Genomic DNA, 19767 nt, shown 5'->3' on the forward strand with positions numbered 1-19767 from the left:
GATCAAAGTTCTGAGCATACATGACTATTGTGTGCTCATCCCTAAATGGGACTCTTTCACTAAGTCCAAGGCTCAGGGAACATGTGGAATAGAAAGAAATGAAAGAGCCATATGACACAGTAATGCTGTGGAACCCTGTCTTCTGAACATGGCATATACTCAGGACCTCACTGCCACTGTGGGGTTTCTTGTATAAAACTGATCCTGTCTGCACTCCATTATGGATGGACAGAGAGCTAATGAGGCCACACCCTCCCTGAGAAGCTACTGGCAGTTAATGGTTGCTGGAGAAGTCATGTTCCTCAGCAGTGTAGCCACAGGTAAGTTGTCCATGCTCCAATAAACAATCCCCACACACCCATGCTCGTGCAAGAAACCCTAAGTAAGCTCAGTGGGTCACCAAAAAACAGCAATGACAAAAGACATTAAAGTAGAAAGGGCACTAATTGAGGGGTTTAGTGGGAATAGAAGACAGACAAGAGAGGACAATGGGGGTATTATCAAAATACATTACGTACATACACGAGATTGTCAAAATAAAGACTTAAAAAGAGAAGGGCTGGAGGGATGGCTTAGTGGTCAAGGCATTTGCCTGCAAAGCCAAAGGACCCAGGTTCAATCCCCAGGACCCACTTTAGCCAGATGTACAAGGTGGCGCATGTGTCTGGAGTTTGTTGCAGTGGCTGGAGGCCCTGGAGCATCCATTCTCTCTCCCTCCCTCTTTGTCTGTCAAATAAATAAAAATAAAAAAGAAAAAGAAACTAATTCTGCTCCTGGAATATTTGCATGCATGAGAGTATGTGTGTTCACATGTATATGGATATACATGTGTGTATGTCTGTTCACTTATATATAGGTACATGTGTGTATGTGTGGAGGCCAGAGGTTGACCTTCCATGCGTTCCTCAATCTCTCTCCACTTTATTTTTTTCCACTTCACTGAGATACAGTTTTCTCACTTGAGCCCAGAGCTCACTGATTCAGCTGCCAATTTGCCCAGAGAAGGCCCTTTCCCTGCCCGCCAGGCACTGGAACTACATGTGGGTGCCCTCCTGGCATTTACACATAGGTGCTGGGGATCTGGGTTTAGCTCCTCATGCTTGTGTGAAAAGGGTTTTTACCACCTTGAGTTACCTCCCTAGCCCTGATGAAATATTTTAAATCAAAGTCCACATTTCGTTTCATCCCTATATTAGTATTCGTGCTTAAAAGAATAAAGACAAGAGCCGGGCTTGGTGGTGCACGCCTTTAATCCCAGCACTTGGGAGGCAGAGGTAGGAGGATTGCTGTGAGTTCGAGGCCACCCTGAGACTACATAGTGAATTCCAAGTCAGCCTGGGCTAGAGTGAGACCCTACCTCAAAAAACCAAAAAAAAAAAAAAAAAAAAGACAGATTTTTATATCATCACCAAGCTAAAATTAAAACCAATAAAAATCAAACAATAATTTCACAGAATCCTGCCAGTCACTAATCAAACATTCCCAGTTTTTCCAGAAATTCCTTTTTATGTTTACCTGGTTCTAACTGGGATCCTAAAAGGACCCACAATTTTAAAAAAGATCATTTCTGATAAGTTCCTTTTCTCTTTTACCACAGCATGTAACAGTAGCTCCTTACAAGGACAGCAACACAAAGCAGTGGTTACAACACAGAGGACAGTGTCCATACCTCCCCTGGAGGCGGACAGCCTATGCCAGCACTATGTCACCACTGCTGATGCGATCTAATCTGCAGATCTCAGTTTTCCCCTTACATCATAAGGAGGTACTAGTAAGTATGACTGCTCTCAAGATTAACTGCAAAGATAACTTGCTTGCTTACTAACTCTTGGCGATGGTAACTATCTGCCATAACATGTCTGAGCTGACAGAGCCACTTCCCTGTGGTGTTTCTAGTATGTGCAGAAATCACATGTGAAAGAGCTTCTCTATATGTTGGCACAGTAATATTTAAGGGCAACAACAATTGAACTTTGAGGCTCAGAAAACCAGAAATGTACTCAAATACTTGATTTGCTCCTCTCTCAGTCTCAAGATCCCATAGGTCCCAGCATCAACCCTATGAAGATATTTTTGATCTGAGAGAAAAATGTAGCCATAAGAAATCTTCTATCATGCCCTTTCTGAAAGGTCTGGGGTATAAACATTAGCAATATAATAAAGCCAGAGAGGACAGAAGGCAGAAGAAGGCAGGCAGGCCTGGCTCCATATATGGTCAAGGACAAGACTACCTTTGCCTCTTTGTTCATCTCCTTCTTCCCCAGATGTAAAACTGAATTGGAGAAGTTAAAAGTGACAAAAACAAATGCAGTCATCTTTCAGCTTTTTCTTTGGTGCTAAGTAAGACATAGGAAGGTAGAGTCACAAAAGAGAAACTCATGTATTTCCTTGGAAAAGTCCAACATATTCAGTGGAGAAATACAGTTCTCCTCTTCATTGCTTTCTTGATGAAAGTGTGGCTGTTTCTTACCTGATCACAAATCAGCTCCCACTTTTTCTCATTGTCATACTGCCGCAGTAACCTGGCTTTGTCAGGAGGTAGGTTCATAGCATTCTGTAAAAGATAAGAGGGAGAGAGCTGTCACCTCTGCAGCGCCTCACAGGCAGAGAGAATACAACTGTGATCTTTTCATGGCAGGCTGCCTTCCAATTCCTAGTATCTGATCCAACCAGGATGCTGGCAGAAGCCATTTCCACATTGTCTGGTGGGTGGAGGGTGATGGCCTGCTTGAACAATCAGACTTGCATGTCAGCAAAGGTGACACTGTGTTCCCTCATTGCTCAGCAGCTCCCTTTGGAATCAACTGTTGGGCATTGCCAGGCACAAGGTGGAGCCTTCAGGAGAGGGGCCTGAGCTGCCAGACACCACTAAGGACCCCCAGGATACAGGAGGCTACTCCCTCTCCAAGCCCAGCACACCTCAACTTGGGCTTTTCCTATAGCCCTGTGACATTTGGCCAGTTGCCTAGGAAACTCCTTATCAGCTAGCACCTTCACAGCCCATCCTCCTGAAACCCTGGATCACCTGACCAGTCCACCCTGCCATTGCCTACATGCTGGAATGAATGTCCCCATATGCTAATTAGGCATCAGGAATGAACCTGGTACATCCAATCCCCTTAGGACCCTTCCCTCTGCCCTCAGATGCTTATAAACCCATTTCCCTGACAACAAAAGTCAGAAGTACTTGTTCAGTGGCTCCAATTCCTTCTTAAAGCCCTGCATCCCCATCAGACAGAGAGCAGAAAACACAGAAGCAAAACTCAATGACCAGACCACTGATATTTAAAAGTGAATAACTAAATAATAAATAACCCCAACAATAATGGGAGTGTTTATTGGCCTCTCAGTAAAAGCATCCTTCAGGACATGTCAACATTAGGCACCTCAACCTGCTAGCTATGTTGAGATGTGGAGTTGAGCTTGCAGTGAGCAACAGACCCACAGGTGAACAAGATGTCTAGACATGAGCATCATGGAAACCCCTCTGCTAACACACACATCTTCTGCAGAGTTGAACATTTACTTCTCAGTTATAATCACGTGATATGGGCCTGATGTCTCAACTGACAAGCCATGTACAACAATTAAGATTCTTGGGTTGTGTCTGAAATGAGACCTTTGGTGACAAAACATGACAGATCTGAATTCCTTTTGGGGAAAACTATTTCCATGGTCTGTTCAGAGTCCTCAAAGTCCCATGCTCTAAGCAGTTAAGTATTCAATTAATATATTATGTGTACTAATCAGCTGGTCCACATCAGACCCAACCCTAAACAAACAGTGTAGTTGCCTGTCTGGGCCTGGAGTAGACAACTGCAAGAATCATCAACTTTAACATCCAGGCCTACAGCTCTCTGAAAGAGTTGCTTACAAAGAAACCAACCCCCCTAGAGTGGTTAGAATCATGTGCCATAGGACAAGTCAGATTCACAGAGGTAGGAGTGGGTGAACTAATATGACTTAATTGTGGCAGAGAATCAACCTTGGATGATTTTGATAGGTTTAACCCAAGCATTTCTCCCTAAACTGGGTCTAACATCCACACTGGTATGCCATAAATATAACTACCATTTATTCATCTGAATCTAACCAATCAGATTTTATAACTGATGCCTGCCTTTTTAAAAATATATTTAAATTTTGGGTGCTGGACAGACTGCTTAGTGGTTAAGGCACTTGCCTGCAAAGCCAAAAGACCCAGGTTTAATTCCACAGGACCCACATAAGCCAAATGCCCAAGGGGCACATGCATCTGGAGTTCGTTTGCAGTGGCTGGAGGCCCCAGTGCACCAATTCTCTCTCTCTCTCTATCAAATAAATAATATATATTTAAATTTTTAAGTAAAAATTGTTTTAATAATCTCCAAACTACAACAATCTAATTTAATAAGCTTTGGACTCAAGAGTTTTCAATGATATTGCTAAGAGTTCTTAGGTATAGAAGCATCAAAAATCGGGGAAAATATTTTCATACAGCCTCCATCCCTAGCATACTTAAAGTACAATAGAAAATATATAATTGTATTATTCATTAATCTTTACAATTTAATAATGTTAAGCAACCACTTCTGAGATAAGGCATAAGAGAATTCCATGTACATCTTTGGTTAGGGGGAGGGAGTGTACAGTTATTTGTTGTTCAATAAATGGCCACTCATTGTTTTTTGTACCTAGGATACAAACTTTTTCCTCTTACACTGGTTCTGATCCTCAGGTTATCACCCCTGAGAATGACTGCACAGTAAGATTACACGATAAGTTAAATAAGTTTTCCCCCTGAGTGCTTATTAATCTCTTCAACTATGGAGGACTTAAAAGAAAACACCTGAACTCATACAACGCACAAAGCCCTGCATTAGCCATGCTGTGTGTGTAATCACCCTTAATCTTCCATGGATAAGCATGTGGAACAGATATACATTTCCCAATTTAATATATTGGGAAAGTGAACTGAGAGAACAAGGCCGCACAGACTCAGAGAGAGAGACTCAGGGCCTAAGCTTACTCTGTTAGAGTCCCAAGGACATATTCTAATGATGCCACCAAGCTCACTTTGCAGTAAAGCAAAATGGCAAATAACTCACAACCTTCTGCCAATCCTCTGTGGAAGCAGTTAGCATTCCCTGCTACAGGGACTGGAGAGCCCTGTTGTTAATGCAAAAAGGAAGTAAGATACCCTTTGAAAGTAGCTTTTATTTTGATTGAAAAGTCTTCTGTTCAAAAAATGCTTAGAAGCACTGTCCTTGTTCAAGTACTATGCCACACACTGGGTGGCACTGGAGAAAAGCAGATGTGGCCCCTAGGAAGCCTTGCATTATGACAAGGAGGCAAAGCTTTAGAAACTCAGGCAAGTCTTGAGAGAGGTTATGAGATGGTAGATTTCAATTAGAGGGTGAGGAAAGAGTTGTCAGGAAAAAGGAACAGTATGAAAGTTTGCAGAAAAGAGGAGACGCCAGCTATGTGAAGAATGGACAGAAGCATGCTGAGCAGAGGAAACAGGAAGAAGAACGTAAGACAAGAATGCTTAGCACATCCAAAGGGCTCAAAGAAAGCCAACCTGGCTGGAGAGAAAAGTAATGAGGGAAAGAGGAAGCTGGAAAGGTAAATCAAAGCTGTGCCATACCCAGAAATGCAGTTCAAGGTCAGTAAGCACTGTAGGTATCTGAAAGAACTTCATCTTGGAATTCCTGCAAGCACCTGCGAAAAGGTCCACGGTCAGACACTACATCTGAGTAAATATAGAAATAAATGTATTTTCTTAATTTTTATTTATTTGCCAGGGAAAGGGGCTGAGAGAGGGAGAGAGATTGGGCACAGCAGGGCCTGCAGAAGAACTACAGACACCTGCGCCACTTTGAGCATCTGGCTCTGTGGGTGCTGAGGAACTGAACGCAGGTCGTTAAGTTTTGCAGGCAAGCACCTTAACCACTGAGTCATCTCTGCAGCTCACTAAATGTATTTTCCTTTGTGAAGAATGTTTCTTTCCTTCCGCTCTTAACCTGACAAACTTTAATAATTAGCTCAGATACTACAGATCATTAGAAGCTTTGCTCAACTACTTATAAGACACACTCCTTGAGCTCTGACAACACCAGATCTGTGGCAATTTCTTGTTCACCACCATCGCTCAGTATGTCTGTCAGTCACTAGGCACTAAGGAGGTTGTTCAATAAATAGAAAGTAAAGTAACCGGAATTCCTTACTCTGAAGCATCTCCATTTATTTCCAGTTCTTGTAGAGCATAACTCAATGATGACGTCTATTACCTATTACTTTCCAGACAAGAATTAATGGTGCATGTGGGTGGGGAGGCACTGTGGAGATGGTTTAGCATGTAAGAGTGCTTCATGCACTAAGCATGGGGACCTGAGTTCAATCCCCAGCACCCACGTAAAAAGTCAAAGTCACATGTGCCTGTAACCCTGGTGGCAGAAGGGTGGCCTGTAGGATGGAAGTAGAAGAGACCAGAAATTCTCGATCAGCCAATCTACACAAATCTGGGGAGCTCTAAGTTCAATGACAGAGTCCATATCAGGGAAGGGAAACAAGTGACAGAGGACATTCAACATATTCTAAATACACCTTATATAATACAGCTCTGTTCTCTGACCCTTGCAAATAAAATGCACAACTATGAAGCCACCAGATCTGTAATAGGAAATTTTCGACTATATAACCACATACTTAGAAAAAAAAATATGGATTTTTTTTTGGTCATGTTACTCATTTTCCCATTGCTGTTATTGTGACATCAGGTAAAGTTACTGATACCAATTAAGTTCTATTCCTGAATTCATATTAAAATTTCAATAGACGAAAGCAACAAAAGCATAGTTGCCAATTCAAGACATACTCCACCCTTCTAGAAGTTAAGCTCACTTAAAAGCTGCCTCCCTCTGTGCCCTATATTCATGGTCCCCAAAACCACCTACATCCTAAATTGTAAAATCTATCTATAGGATGCTGATAAAAGATGTTCAGTTTCAACCTGGCACAAGACTGAGGCAACCAGCCAGTTATATTTCACTGTCATGGGTATTTTTAGTGACTTATCAAGGGAGTTAGTGTTATTCAGTGTAGCCAGTGCAGTCCACAGGGGTAGAAATGAGTCTCTCCTTGATATAGTTACAGTTAGAAAATAAAACCTGATCCGACAACTGTCTTTTCTGGAGAATCAGACATCCCTCTAAATCTCCCACTCACAATCTTACATCCAACCTGTTTTCTTTGAAGGTATTCTTGCTATAAGTATTGAATGAACTGTATATGAATCCTGTTACATTTACATAATCAAAAATTACTGAGATGTTCTGGGCATGGTGGTTTATATGTATAACCCCAGTACTTGGAAGGCTGAGGCAGAAGTTCACTATGACTTCCAGACCAACCTGGGCTACACAGTGAGTTCTAGTCTAGCCTGGGCTATAGAGTGTGATTGATCGATCTCCAAAACAGGAAAGGGATGGAGCTGGAAGACAAGCTTCATATCTTTAGTCCTAGACTTTCTGTCTTTTACAGGTGACAAAAGAGATTCAAAAGGGTGAAGGCATTTGTCCAGATCCATATAACCATCCATAACCACATAGAGCTGGAGTGCAGGCTAAGGAAGGGTTTTGGTTAAGCAGGAGAAGTTCTGGATCAAATGTGGAGTCTGATGACTACATTGACAAAACTGTGATGTGCCCTGGAAATTTGCTAAGTGGATCTTAAGTATCCTTACCACACACACAAAGGAGGACAGAGTAGTAAACAGAAGTGAGAGATATGCTAGTGAGTATGATTACAGTCCTCATTTTACAATATATGAAAAACAATTTCAGGGCTGGAGGAATGGCTTAGTGATTAAGGCCTTTGCCTGCAAAGCCAAAGGACCCTGGTTCAATTCTCTAGGACCCATGTTAGCCAGATGCACATGGGGATGCACATGTCTGGAATTTGTTTGCAGTGGCTGGAAGCCCTGGTGAGCCCATTCTTTCTCTCTCTCTCTCTCTCTCTCTCTCTCTCTCTCTCTCTCTCTCTCTCTGCCAAATAAATAAATAAATAACGGCAATAGTACCATAAAATTCTACATCCTAAAAGGCAGACCAAATGGCCGAATCTTCACTAGGCCCTTAGAGGGAACACCTGACCCACAAGACACTGGAAAGGGTATGATTAACACTGACCTTAATCTTCTACAGCCTGCTCTCTCTCTCTTCTCCCCCTTCTTTTCTCTCTCTTTTATATTAGTTATCTTTTTCTTCCTTTTCTTAGTGGGCACTGACCCATAACTCCCAGTACCAGCATGTGGCTACCATCCACAATGAGCTTTTGATCAGAGAGATCTACAAGGTTTCCTGAAAGAAAGACAGATTTCTGTTAGAGTACTTGATGACCCACCAAAGGTTAGTGATAAGACCCTACTGCTGAAGACACCTTATGTGGTTGACATATAAAATGGAATGGCATGGCTGGAAGCCAGGAAACAGTCAGTCCCCAGACAGTTAGTGTGTCTAGTGCCAGAAAGTGCTACATGAGAGACTGGGGGAAAATGACCAATATCTGTCCAAACAACTCATGGTCTCACCTACTTAGCAGCAAATAACCTGTCACGATGCTCACACAAGTGCAATAGTGGCACACAGCCATGGTGGGAAACCAACTGCTCTTGATTTGTCTAACTGATCCCTCAGTGGTACAGGACCCATAGCTGGAGCTGGGAAACAAGTCAAAACCAGATCCAAACATAAGCCCGCTCTCCACTATCAAGCAACCACCAATCGTGGGCTACAAGAGGACCTACACCTATTAAATTCTCAATTTAATTATTATTTGTTCAACTCTACCTCAATGAAGTTATTTTTTCTTACAAAAGAATGAGTAGTCGAACATCTTACACCTATAATCCCGGCCTTTGTAAGGAGGATACAGGAGGATTGCTATGAGTTTGCAGACAGACTTTGCCATGTAGTGAATTCCAATCCAGTCTGGGCTGTACTGTGAGGTACTATCTTTAAAATAAACAAATAATAATAAAAGAAAAAAATCTAGGTAAGCATATGTAGCACTTTCTGTATTATGAAAGAAGGAGTATTAGGAGTATTTGTGCCAGGTCTATTTGCACATGTCTGTGAGTGGGCACACACACACGTATGAGATAGTTAGTGTATGTAAAGGAGCTAGGCTGTGAGTGGACACACACATATGAGATAGTGTATGTAAAGGAGCTAGGCTGTGAGTGGACACACACGTATGAGATAGTTAGTGTATGTAAAGGAGCTAGGCTGTGAGTGGACACACACACGTATCACACGCTGTGTGTAAAGCAGCTACACAAAGCCCAGTGGCAGCATTATATACCTGTCAGATCCTATCACTGTACTCCCACCTTAAGGGACAGAAGGATTACTATGCTCTTCTATTTTAATAAGCTTTTATCTTATCCCAAATATAGTTTCCTTTGCCCTAAAACTGTCAGCACCTGCCACTGCCTTGATCCTTCCTCCTTGATGTAGAGATTCATCTTTATAGAACAACTCATCTCACTTGTTAATTTATGAACCTCTGGAAAAATCATAAATTCATCTTAGGAGTAAACATGAACTAAACAGATATGTTTCTCAAAATCTCATGTGAGTGAGTTATCTTCTGGTTTGAATTATTTACACATGTACTGTCCTTCACAGATGGGAACAAACAATAGCTGATTACATTTGTACTACTTACATTTAACTACAAGGCCAATCATCATCAACATGGGTGAAGCTCAGTGGGAGAGCCACTGTCAACAGAAGAGCATTGCTGTGGTGAAAAGAGCTGAGCCCAAGTTCATCTTCTTTCTAACTCTCACCTCATGGTCAAGTGAGCCAATATCTCACAGATGCCAAAACCTCACAGCTCTCCTCTGGCCACTGTGCCAACTGGTAGATTCCTACCACCCAAGAACAAAGGGACTGATGGACAGTATCACTCAATTGCTTTCATAACTCATATCTGATTTTCCTTAGAGGCCTGATGCCTGATTCCTTGACATGTTTTTGAGTTCATAAATCTCTTCACCTCCAGTCAGCTGATTACCATGCCAGAAGCTACGTTTATATACACATTCATGGGCGGAGATAGGGAGCTGCACATAAGTCCAATTCATATTCTGTCTCTCTTAAAACAAAACAAACAAAAAACCCTCTGTTCATAATTCCAGATGCTAATCCCAAACTAAGTAACATTTTAGATAGATTCCACCACAATCAAGCAATCCCTCACCTGAGCAGCCTATTCTCACAAATAATGACCAGTAAGAATAAACAATTTACCAGCCTCAAAATCTTTTAGAGGGAGCCAGCAGACACATTTTCTTCTACTGAATTTTCTTACTGCTTTTCAAGACTGCTCATCCTTGAGTGGGAGGATCACTTGGCTTGTATACAGCACAGCTCCAGCCACTCACACTGTACTTTTAAATATTTTATTTATTGAGAGAGAGAAAGAGTGAGCCAGATAGAGAATGGGCATACCAGGGCCTCTATCCCCTGGAAACAAACTCCAGACCCATCTGTCACCATGTGCATCTGCCTTACGTGCCTTACGTGGGTACTGGGGAATCAAACCTGGGTCCTTAGCTTCACAGGCAAGTGCCTTAACCACTAACCAATCTCTCCAGCCTCATGCTGCCTTTTTTTTTTTTTTTTTTTGGTTCATGGTAGTGTCTCAGGGTGGCCTCAAACTCATGCGATCCTCCTACCTCTGCCTTCCAAACACTGCAATTAAAGGCATGTGCCACCACACTGGGCTCCCATGCTGCATTTTGATAAACTGAAAGCATCCACCTGAAATCTGTATGTTCCCCTCTTTTGAACAAGTAACAGATTAGGGCCGTAGAAGAATTATCAAATTCCATCCATCAATATGCAGATGGTTATTACATATTACACAAACACTACTAAAATGTCGATTTCAATCTTGTAAGATTAAAAGGTAATTATTTCAAAAGTTGGGGATGTACCTTCTATGCTTATACTCCAGCTTTCACTGACCTGCTTCTCCCACAGCACCTGTACAACCCTTCTCCTCCATCAAACCTGGGTCCTGGGTCTTCCATATACCATGCTGAAAGTCCCTTTTTCTTTAAATTTTTGCAAACAGCACTTGTTTGGAGAACCAAATATGATCTTATTTGTAGTTCTAGTATTTCATACCTATAGAAACTTTTAACTAATCAGAGTAAACATTCCCTGTTTTATTTTGATACAATACTTACAAAACACAGTAACATTATAATTAATATTTTTAAGTTAGATAAAAGCATAATACCAGCAAAACTGAGGTATGGTATACAATATATTAGGTTTTGGGGCTTGAGTGATGGCGCAGCAGTTAAGTTGCCTGCCTGCAAAGCCTAACCACCTGGGTTCAAATGCCCAATACCTACATAAGCCAAGTGCACAAAGTGGTGCATACATCTGGAGTTCATTTGCAGAGGGCTAGAGGCCCTCACACGTGTCTTTCTCTCTCTCTCTGTGGGTATCTTTCTGCTTGGAAATACATAAAATATATTTTTTAATTTAGATTTCTGGGCTGGAGACATGTCTTAGTGGTTAAGGAACTTATCTACAAAGCCAAAGGACCCAGGTTCAATTCCCCAGGACCCATGTAAGCCAGATGAACAAGGTGACACCTTGCATCAGGAGTTAGCAGTGGCAAGAGGCCCTCATACCCATTCATTCAACATCTCATTCTTTCTCTGTCTCTCTCTCATAAACAATTTAGATTTCATACAAGCAGTGAAAACAAAGCCTAATTCATTAAATAGGTAAATGAAATCATATACTACAAACATAAACCCTTAGTATCTAGTATTAAGAAGTATCTGAACGGGGTTCAAGGTTTTCTATCTCTGTTGTGTCGTGTCTACCTAGGAGACACAAATGTTCATGTCAATTGAATTATTCCTGGGTTTATGGTATCACACCACAGGGGAACATAATAACCATAAAATGCTACCCAGTGTAGGTTCTGATCTCAACACAACATGAGGCAGCATGGACACCTTGCACTGCATGAATACAGCCAGACAGCAGAAAAGCAATGCCTTCCAAGGTGGGGACATGCCTGTATTTGCCGACAATGAGGTTCTCAAAAACAAAAATAGTACACCCCAGGGTATACACTACTCAGTTTAAAGTGCTAGACTTGGATGTGTGCAGCAAGGATATACAAGAAAGGATTCACACAGGAGAAGAAAAATGCAGTGTATGGGGAAAAGGCTGGCTATAATGACTCCCTGTACTTCTTAGCTGGGTGAACCACAACAATAGCAGACCTGGGGACACCCACTCAGTGTGTTCTGGACACACACAGTTTTCTAATTCCTAAAAAGTTGTGCTATGCTTCTCCAAGAGAGCTACAAGGATTTGGAGAAATGACAAAATACTACAGTGACCATGAAATCTTTACATTTTTACATTCTGTAACAACTCTACTCTTCCCACTCAAGAGATAAACCACACACAACTTACACCCACCAATCTAGCCTGATTCAAATGACCTCTCAAGACCCTGAAAATACTGCAATCCAAGTCATCCAATCACCTAATGATGACTCCCACAACAGTCGTTCAAGCTTTCTCTGACCCAGGTGTGCCCTCTTCCAGGGAGAAATTAAACTCCACATGCCAGTAAGCCATAGTTTGACATTAGGCTTTAAAGTAAAGTAAAAGAATGGAGATACCTTCAATTTGTTACTTGAGATACTACCTATACTTCCTTCCAAACAAGCCTTTAAAACCTGACATTCCTCACTCTGCCTTGTCTCAAGGTCTGCTAACGCTGTGCCTCTGCAAAGCTCTCTCTGAGCCAGCCAGCCACTGACAAGTAGTCCCATTCATCCTTTCTCTCCTCTGTACATAGATTTATAAATAGTAGGCACAAAAAAATCTCTGTTACTACCAACAGTTGGATAACAGAGACACTATTTAATACTGAAGTAATGCACATGCCATGTATGATTTCTAAGTAAATAGGGTTATCAAAGCCATAGTATCATAACTTAATCTTGCTTAATGACTCTGTAAGGTAACTTGAGACTTGAGAATACCTTCCAGACAAGGTAAGTTACGATCACAAACTTGGTAGTTGGAGTTACTCAGACCTGGGTTCAAGTTCCAATTACTACCGGTTCATTCTGACAAGTAACAGAATTTTCTGAGCCTCATTATTGTCGTTTGAAAATGAGAAACAACCACCACCTCCCTGTCACCGTGTCACATAGACAGTACCTCCCACAGCAGGAGTCAATGGATTAGGGCATGATACCTACAGGAGAAGCTGCCCTAGGTCTGAACAAAACCAAACCAAAGCCACATCATTACTACATCTCAGAAGGACAACTTCTTGCTGTATATTAACTAGCAAGTCCCTTAGCTTTTTTTAGATTTATTTTTATTTATTTTATTTGAGAGAGATAAAGAGGCAAAGAGAAAGAGAGAGAAAGAATGGGCAAACCAGGGCCTTCAGCCCCTGTAACAAACTCCAGACTCATGCACTCTCTTGTGCATCTTACATGGGTCCTAGGGAATGGAACCTGGGTCCTTTGGCTTTGCAGGCAAACACATTAACTGCTAAGCCATTACATCAGCCCCCTCCCAACTTTTTAAAAGTTTTTCTTTTTTAATTTCTCCATTTTTACAATCAGTACAAGAGCTACTACAAGGTTAGTGTCAAAGAAATCTGAAGTGCTATGACAATTAAAAATTAAGAGGGCTGGAAAGATTGCTAAGTGGTTAAAGACACATGTTTGCAAAGCCTATCAGCCTTGGTGCAATCCCCTAGCCATACACTGAAAGCCAGATGGAATTTGGGGTGCTATGTGTTTAGCCAATAGCCAAATGTTGCACTTAATGGAAATGGTCACATTGCATCCCCAAGTTGAGTGCTAAGGCATCACAGCAATGTCAAAACTGTGGGATGAGGGCTGGAGGGATGGCTTAGCAGTTAAGGCGCTTGCCTGGAAGGCCCAAGGACCCAGGTTTGATTCCCCAGGAGCCTCATTAGCCAGATGCACAAGGGGGTGCACGTGTCTGAAGTTTGTTTGCAGTGGCTGGAGGCCCTGGCATGCCCATTCTCACACTGTCTCTCCCTCTTTCTCTGTCAAATAAATAAATAAAAATAAAATATTTTTTTTAAAAAAACCCGTGGGATGACATTAAATTTTGAAGGAAGCAAAAAAGTCAAAATGAATCTGATTCCACAGAAATGACTAGGTTAATTTAGTCTTGGTAACAAGCAGGAATATCAAGTGTGACAGAGGAGGGGGCTGGTGGTTTTAATCAAGACCAGAGTCTTGCAGCTGCTGCAATAAAAGGAAAGTAACCAGGAAAATCAAAATCCAGCAGGAAATGAGGGGCAAGTATGTGCAATCTGAACTGAAAGCACAAGAAGCTAAGCGGTGCCCAGCACGCATACATGCTATGAGAAACTGCAATTTTTATGTGTACTTGAACATCTATTTTAGATCATTTCTAACTTTTAATTGACAACTTCCATAAACACAATGTATTTATACCATGATCATAATTTCCTCCCACCACTCTTCCTTTTACTCTCCTGATCCCCCCCTCCACTTAATCCTATCTTCCTTCCAACTAGTTTCTCTTCTATTTTGATATGATTATTTTTCCCTCCTATGATGCAGGACTTATGTAGGTAGCATCAGCCACTGTGAGGCATGAATACCATGGCCACTTTGCGTCAGGAAGACAGTACTGTAAGTCCTCCTTCCCTTCTGCTTTTTTATTTTTTTTTCAGGCTGACCTGTAATTAGCTATGTAGTCCCAAACTGGCCTTAAACTCACAGCAATCCTCCCATGTGCTGCAATTAAAGCTGTATGCCACCACATCCAACTATCTCTTCTGAACAGAATGAAACAATAAAATAAAAGTATTTTTCTCAGCATTTATATAAAATTTTCTTTTTGAATGCCCACTAAATTATTAGGATATGTCAAAACACAACAAAAAAATAGAACCACTGGGTATATCTTTTTGCCCAGGGAAATTATTTAGACATTAAGGGTGCTGTGAGCTAAAAGGTTTTGGAAATTCTCCTCTAGATTAAAATCAACTCCCCCCTTTCTCCACCACACTTGCTATAACTGCTTTCTAGAAATAATCTAAAATATGTACGAAATTATTCAAAACAATTGGATGATGCTTGTTTGAAAAATACATACATACATATTTTCAACTAGATAAACTTTTATTCTAAATACAAAACATTTTTCCTGGGGTTCCATGTAAGCAGCATGTAATATAATAGAAAGCCAATAATTTACCTGGTATATAGGCTTCAGTCTAAATTCATTTTAGATTGCACACTGTTTCAATCCATTGGACAGAGCACAGTTATATGACACAGCATTATTCTGAGATCCTATTATACTGGCATCATTATTAAGTCTGCCTCCCTTATCCTCAGAAGTACCCCAAACTGGGTTAAGGACATGGCCACCATAATTTAGAGCCCTCAAAATTAAGGCATGAACATCTATTCAGAGCTCAGCAAAAATGCAAAGTATAAAACTGGACGCCAGTTTGTTTGTTTGTTTGTTTGTTTGTTTGTTTATTTATTTAAGGGAGAGAGAATGGGTGCACCAGGGCTTCCAGCCACTGCAGATGAACTCCAGACACGTGCACCCCCTTGTCCATCTGACTAACGTGGGTCCTGGGGAATCTAACCTGGGTCCTTTGGCTTTGCAGACAAATGCCTTAACCGCTAAGCCATCCCTGCAGCTCTGGATCTCAGTTTTGAAAACACAAGACTAGACTCTCAAACACAAGGCCAGAACAGGTGACTCCGAACACACTTCTTTTAATCCCATAGCCCATTCCATAACTATGAGGTCTGTGGACACAAAGTGAATCAGCAGGTCTAAGCTATGCATGAGTGCAGTTGGGTGCCTCACAGAGTTAATACATGTCACTAAGTTGTTAACAGCTATAGTAATAAGTCAAGTAGAGTTCTAAGTTCTCATTTGCTGACAGCTCTTTCTATGTTTCATGTTAAAATACAATTAAACTTTCTACTAATTCTAACAATTCTTCTCTACTATCCTTCCAGTTTGCCCTTAGGCAAATTCTATTATCTAGAACAAAAAGATACAAGGTTTTTTGTAACAAAACCTCTTATACTTCATGGTCGAAATAAAAGTATTATCTGACTTAGTAAAACAGACTCCCAAAGAATAAGCATATTTGTATCTGACTTTCCATAACACTCACAAGACAAAAACATAACAAATAACTGGATAATAAAGTGTCATGTTGATACCCTTTGCCTCAGTTTCTGAAGAATTGTGCCTCTTATGTGGTAGTATTTCAAGGCCATTAATTCACTAGTTTCGTCCTGGCTTTCGCCCCCTCTTTATTCTAAACCCAAGGCTGCTGGTAAAATGAATGCGCTGGTCCACATGTTGCAAAGCATGGTGCTTGGCACATGAGAATGTAGTCATTTATTCCAGTTGCTTTCTCATTAGGTTGCCACATGCTTTCCTATAGGAAGGGAGTCAGGTAAGCAACTACTTCAAACAAAATCCTCACAGCTACCACTTTCCCTTCCGCCTAGGCAATGAATAATCTCCACAAGAGATGTGACACAAGGAGCAATGAGTTCAGACACCGATATTTTCTTGCCTTTGCTGATTTGAAAACTGCTCAGGTCTACCTTTAAATGGTGAAAACTACATTACTTTCCATACTTGTTACAATACAGTCTGTTACTAGTTTTTATCCAGGAAACTACCACTTATGAAATTTAAACGGACTAGAACATCTGGATCTCATTCAAAGTGTACACAGTATCTTGCAGCCAAAGTCTAATCACAAGGTGTGCCCAGAGCTCCATTAGCGAAGCAGACACTGCACACTTTCCCAAGACTCGGGCTTACAGGGATCGTTCTCATAGAAAGAGCAGGTTTGGCAACTAATTTCTCAAAAGTTGAAGAAAGCTGGACAAATTTATACAGCCTGAGATAGAGTATCTTACTGGCTAGTGCCAGGAACACAAGCTTCTTGCACCACTCTGTGTGAATTTTCTTAAACTTTCTCACTTAACCCAGGATAGCTTGGGGAATTTTGCTTCACAGGCACCAGGGCAAGCTGGTCAGTTCAATGAGGAATGGTTCATTCTAGACAAATGTACAAAACTAATGAAGCCCTGGTACACATTCCCTCCTCCCATCTGCAGCTCTGGATATTATTTCATAAAAAGTTATTCCTTTGGGCTGGAGAAGTGGCTCAGTGCTTAAGGCACTTGCCTGCAAAGCCTAATGATCAGGGTTGAATTTCCCAGAACCCATGTAAAGCCACCTGCACAAAGGAGCATATGCATCTGGAGTTCATATGCAATGGCCTAAGACCCTGGCATGCACATTTTCATTCTCTCTCTCTTTTTTCTCTATCTCTTTCTGCTTGCAAATAAATAATTTTTTTAAAAGAATTAGGGATAGAGATATGGCTTAATGGTTAAGGCACTTGCCTGCAAAGCCTAGGACGTAGGTTCAATTCCCCAGTGCACATGTAAGCAATGCCCAAGGTGGCACATGGGTCTGGAGTTCATCTGCAATGGCTACAGGATTTGGCCTAACCATTCATATTCTCTCTCTCTCTCTCAAATAAATAATTTTTTTCAATTAAGAGTTATACCTTTAAGTTACAAGGCAGACCTTTCAGAAAAGTCAGGAATTTATTTTCTGAGTTATCTTAGAAAGGTTGTTTTGTGTGTGTGTGTGTGGTTGCATATGTGTTCATATGTGGTGTGAGTTCACATGTGTGGGGTGGAGTATATGCACATGTATGCACATATGGAGGCCAGAGGTTAACATGTAGTGTTTTCTCACTCTCCACCTTATTTACTGCAGCAGGGCCCATCGCTTGAGCCAGAGCTTGCTGATGCAGTGAGTCGAGCTAGCCCACTTGCTGAGGGGCTCCCATGTTTCTACCTCCGAGGTGCTGGGACTGCATGCAGCCAGCACCTGGCATTTAAGTGGGTCCTGGAGATCCAGACTCTGGTCCTCACACTTCATCCACTGACATGTCTCACCAACTCTTAGGAAGGTCATTGTTCAATGCAATTTAAACCCGACCCTACTACCTCATTAAGTTATATCCACACGTCAACAATATGGTAAGGATGAAATCTCAGAAACAGGCAATCCTTAAAGAACTTAGCTTTAAGAAAAGTACACTATGTTGAGCTCCTCTATTTGGGAACTACTATTCTATGTGGCTTGATCACAAAGGCACCAAGGATATGGGTTGTCATTGCCCATAGAATTTAAAACTGTCAAATGTTAAGAGTTCTTTAAAGAATACAAATTCTTATCTTATGAAAATTTGGAAGGCCTCACCATGCTGGCCTGTTTTTCCAATATGGGCTAATGTAGAGTGGTGCCTGACTCAGAATTTTCTCTCAGGTTTGCCAAGACTCCGCCAATCCCTTTTGTCTCAGACCCTGCCACATTTGACTAGTTTAAGGAACCCATTTTACATGCCTACAGGCCTCTGTGTTTTGACTTCAATGTTAAGACATTGTTAGGAATATGGAGTTATGTTGAAGAGTAGAGGTTAATTGCTGAGGCCCTTGGTTTCCCACCAAGAATAGATAGTAAGATCCTATTGCTGAAGCCTCCACATACTTGGCCTGCAAGGTCACTGAGAAATCCTGCTGGAACTGAGCTGATAACCTCCTCCATGTAGACCAGCTGACAGAAAGCTGGAAGAAGTCATTCTGCATGCAATTCAATGGGAGAAAGAGAGAGATCACCAGTGAAGATACTGAACAGTAGACACTGCAAGCCTTATATTTTGCCAACCAGGCCAAATGAGCCAACGGGTCCAACAGTGGCATGTCTGTCATGGTGGAAACCAATTGCCCTCTAATTTGGACTGGAGGCCTACTCCATAGGGGGGAATACATCTCTGATACTGAAAAACTACAACAGGGGTAGTCATGAGCCCTGGCAGTGTAATATCTACTACTGTCTGGCTAAATGTATATACTATGCTCATCAAACTGCCCAGTAAACACTTCTCTTAATATTCATACCCATATGCTAATGCTCCTCTCACTTTTGGTAGAGAATATTCTCTTTTCAGATGGCAGTGACCTTGGGATGACTCAGAAGGCATCATGATGCTGAGAAGTGACAGAGGAGTGCCCAGCACTGCAATATCTGTATCACACCTTCCAAGGCTCAGGGTCCACTGAGGAAGAGGTGGCGGAAAGAATGTAAGAGCCAAAGGAAGGGTAGGACTCCTAACAAGGCACTCCTTCACACACAGAGTGGCCTGGATACCCATGACCTCACAGTGCCTGACACTACCCACACAAGACCATCCTAATAGGAGGACAAGATCATGACATCAAAATAAAAGAGGTTGATTGAGAGGGGAGGGGATATGATGGAGAATGGAGTTTCAAATGGAAAGTGGGGCGGGGGGGCATTACCATGGGACTTTGTTTACAATCCTGGAAGTTGTTAATAAAATAAAAAAAATTTAAATGCTCAAGAAAAAGGAGTAGAGGTTATTTGTAAATTATATAGTAAGGACAAAATAAGAATCTCAAAAAAAAAAAAACCAAAAAACATTCCTTAAGGAGTGGTAAAGTAGTTCGCAGGTGTTGATACTACTAGCATTACAATTAGACTAGTGATGATTATTGTTGTTGTTACCATTATTGTTTTTGTTAATGTGTGTGTGTGTGTGTGTGTGTGTTGGAGACAGAGTCTC

The 19767-nt window shown here is 41.4% G+C and overlaps 1 protein-coding gene across 8 annotated transcripts in view; it reads right to left on the minus strand.

Annotated features, from left to right (window-relative positions):
- Window positions 1-19767, minus strand: part of Fmnl2 (formin like 2) — a 323333-nt gene that overhangs the window by 132617 nt on the left and 170949 nt on the right. For all 8 annotated transcript variants that reach the window (XM_045147180.1, XM_045147184.1, XM_045147176.1 and 5 more), the window contains exon 2: window positions 2471-2554. In XM_045147180.1, the coding sequence (XP_045003115.1) occupies window positions 2471-2554 (84 nt within the window). The remainder of the gene's footprint in view (window positions 1-2470; window positions 2555-19767) is intronic.

The sequence above is a fragment of the Jaculus jaculus genome, chromosome 4, assembly GCF_020740685.1.
Source record: "Jaculus jaculus isolate mJacJac1 chromosome 4, mJacJac1.mat.Y.cur, whole genome shotgun sequence".
NCBI classification, from domain to species: Eukaryota; Metazoa; Chordata; class Mammalia; order Rodentia; family Dipodidae; genus Jaculus; species Jaculus jaculus.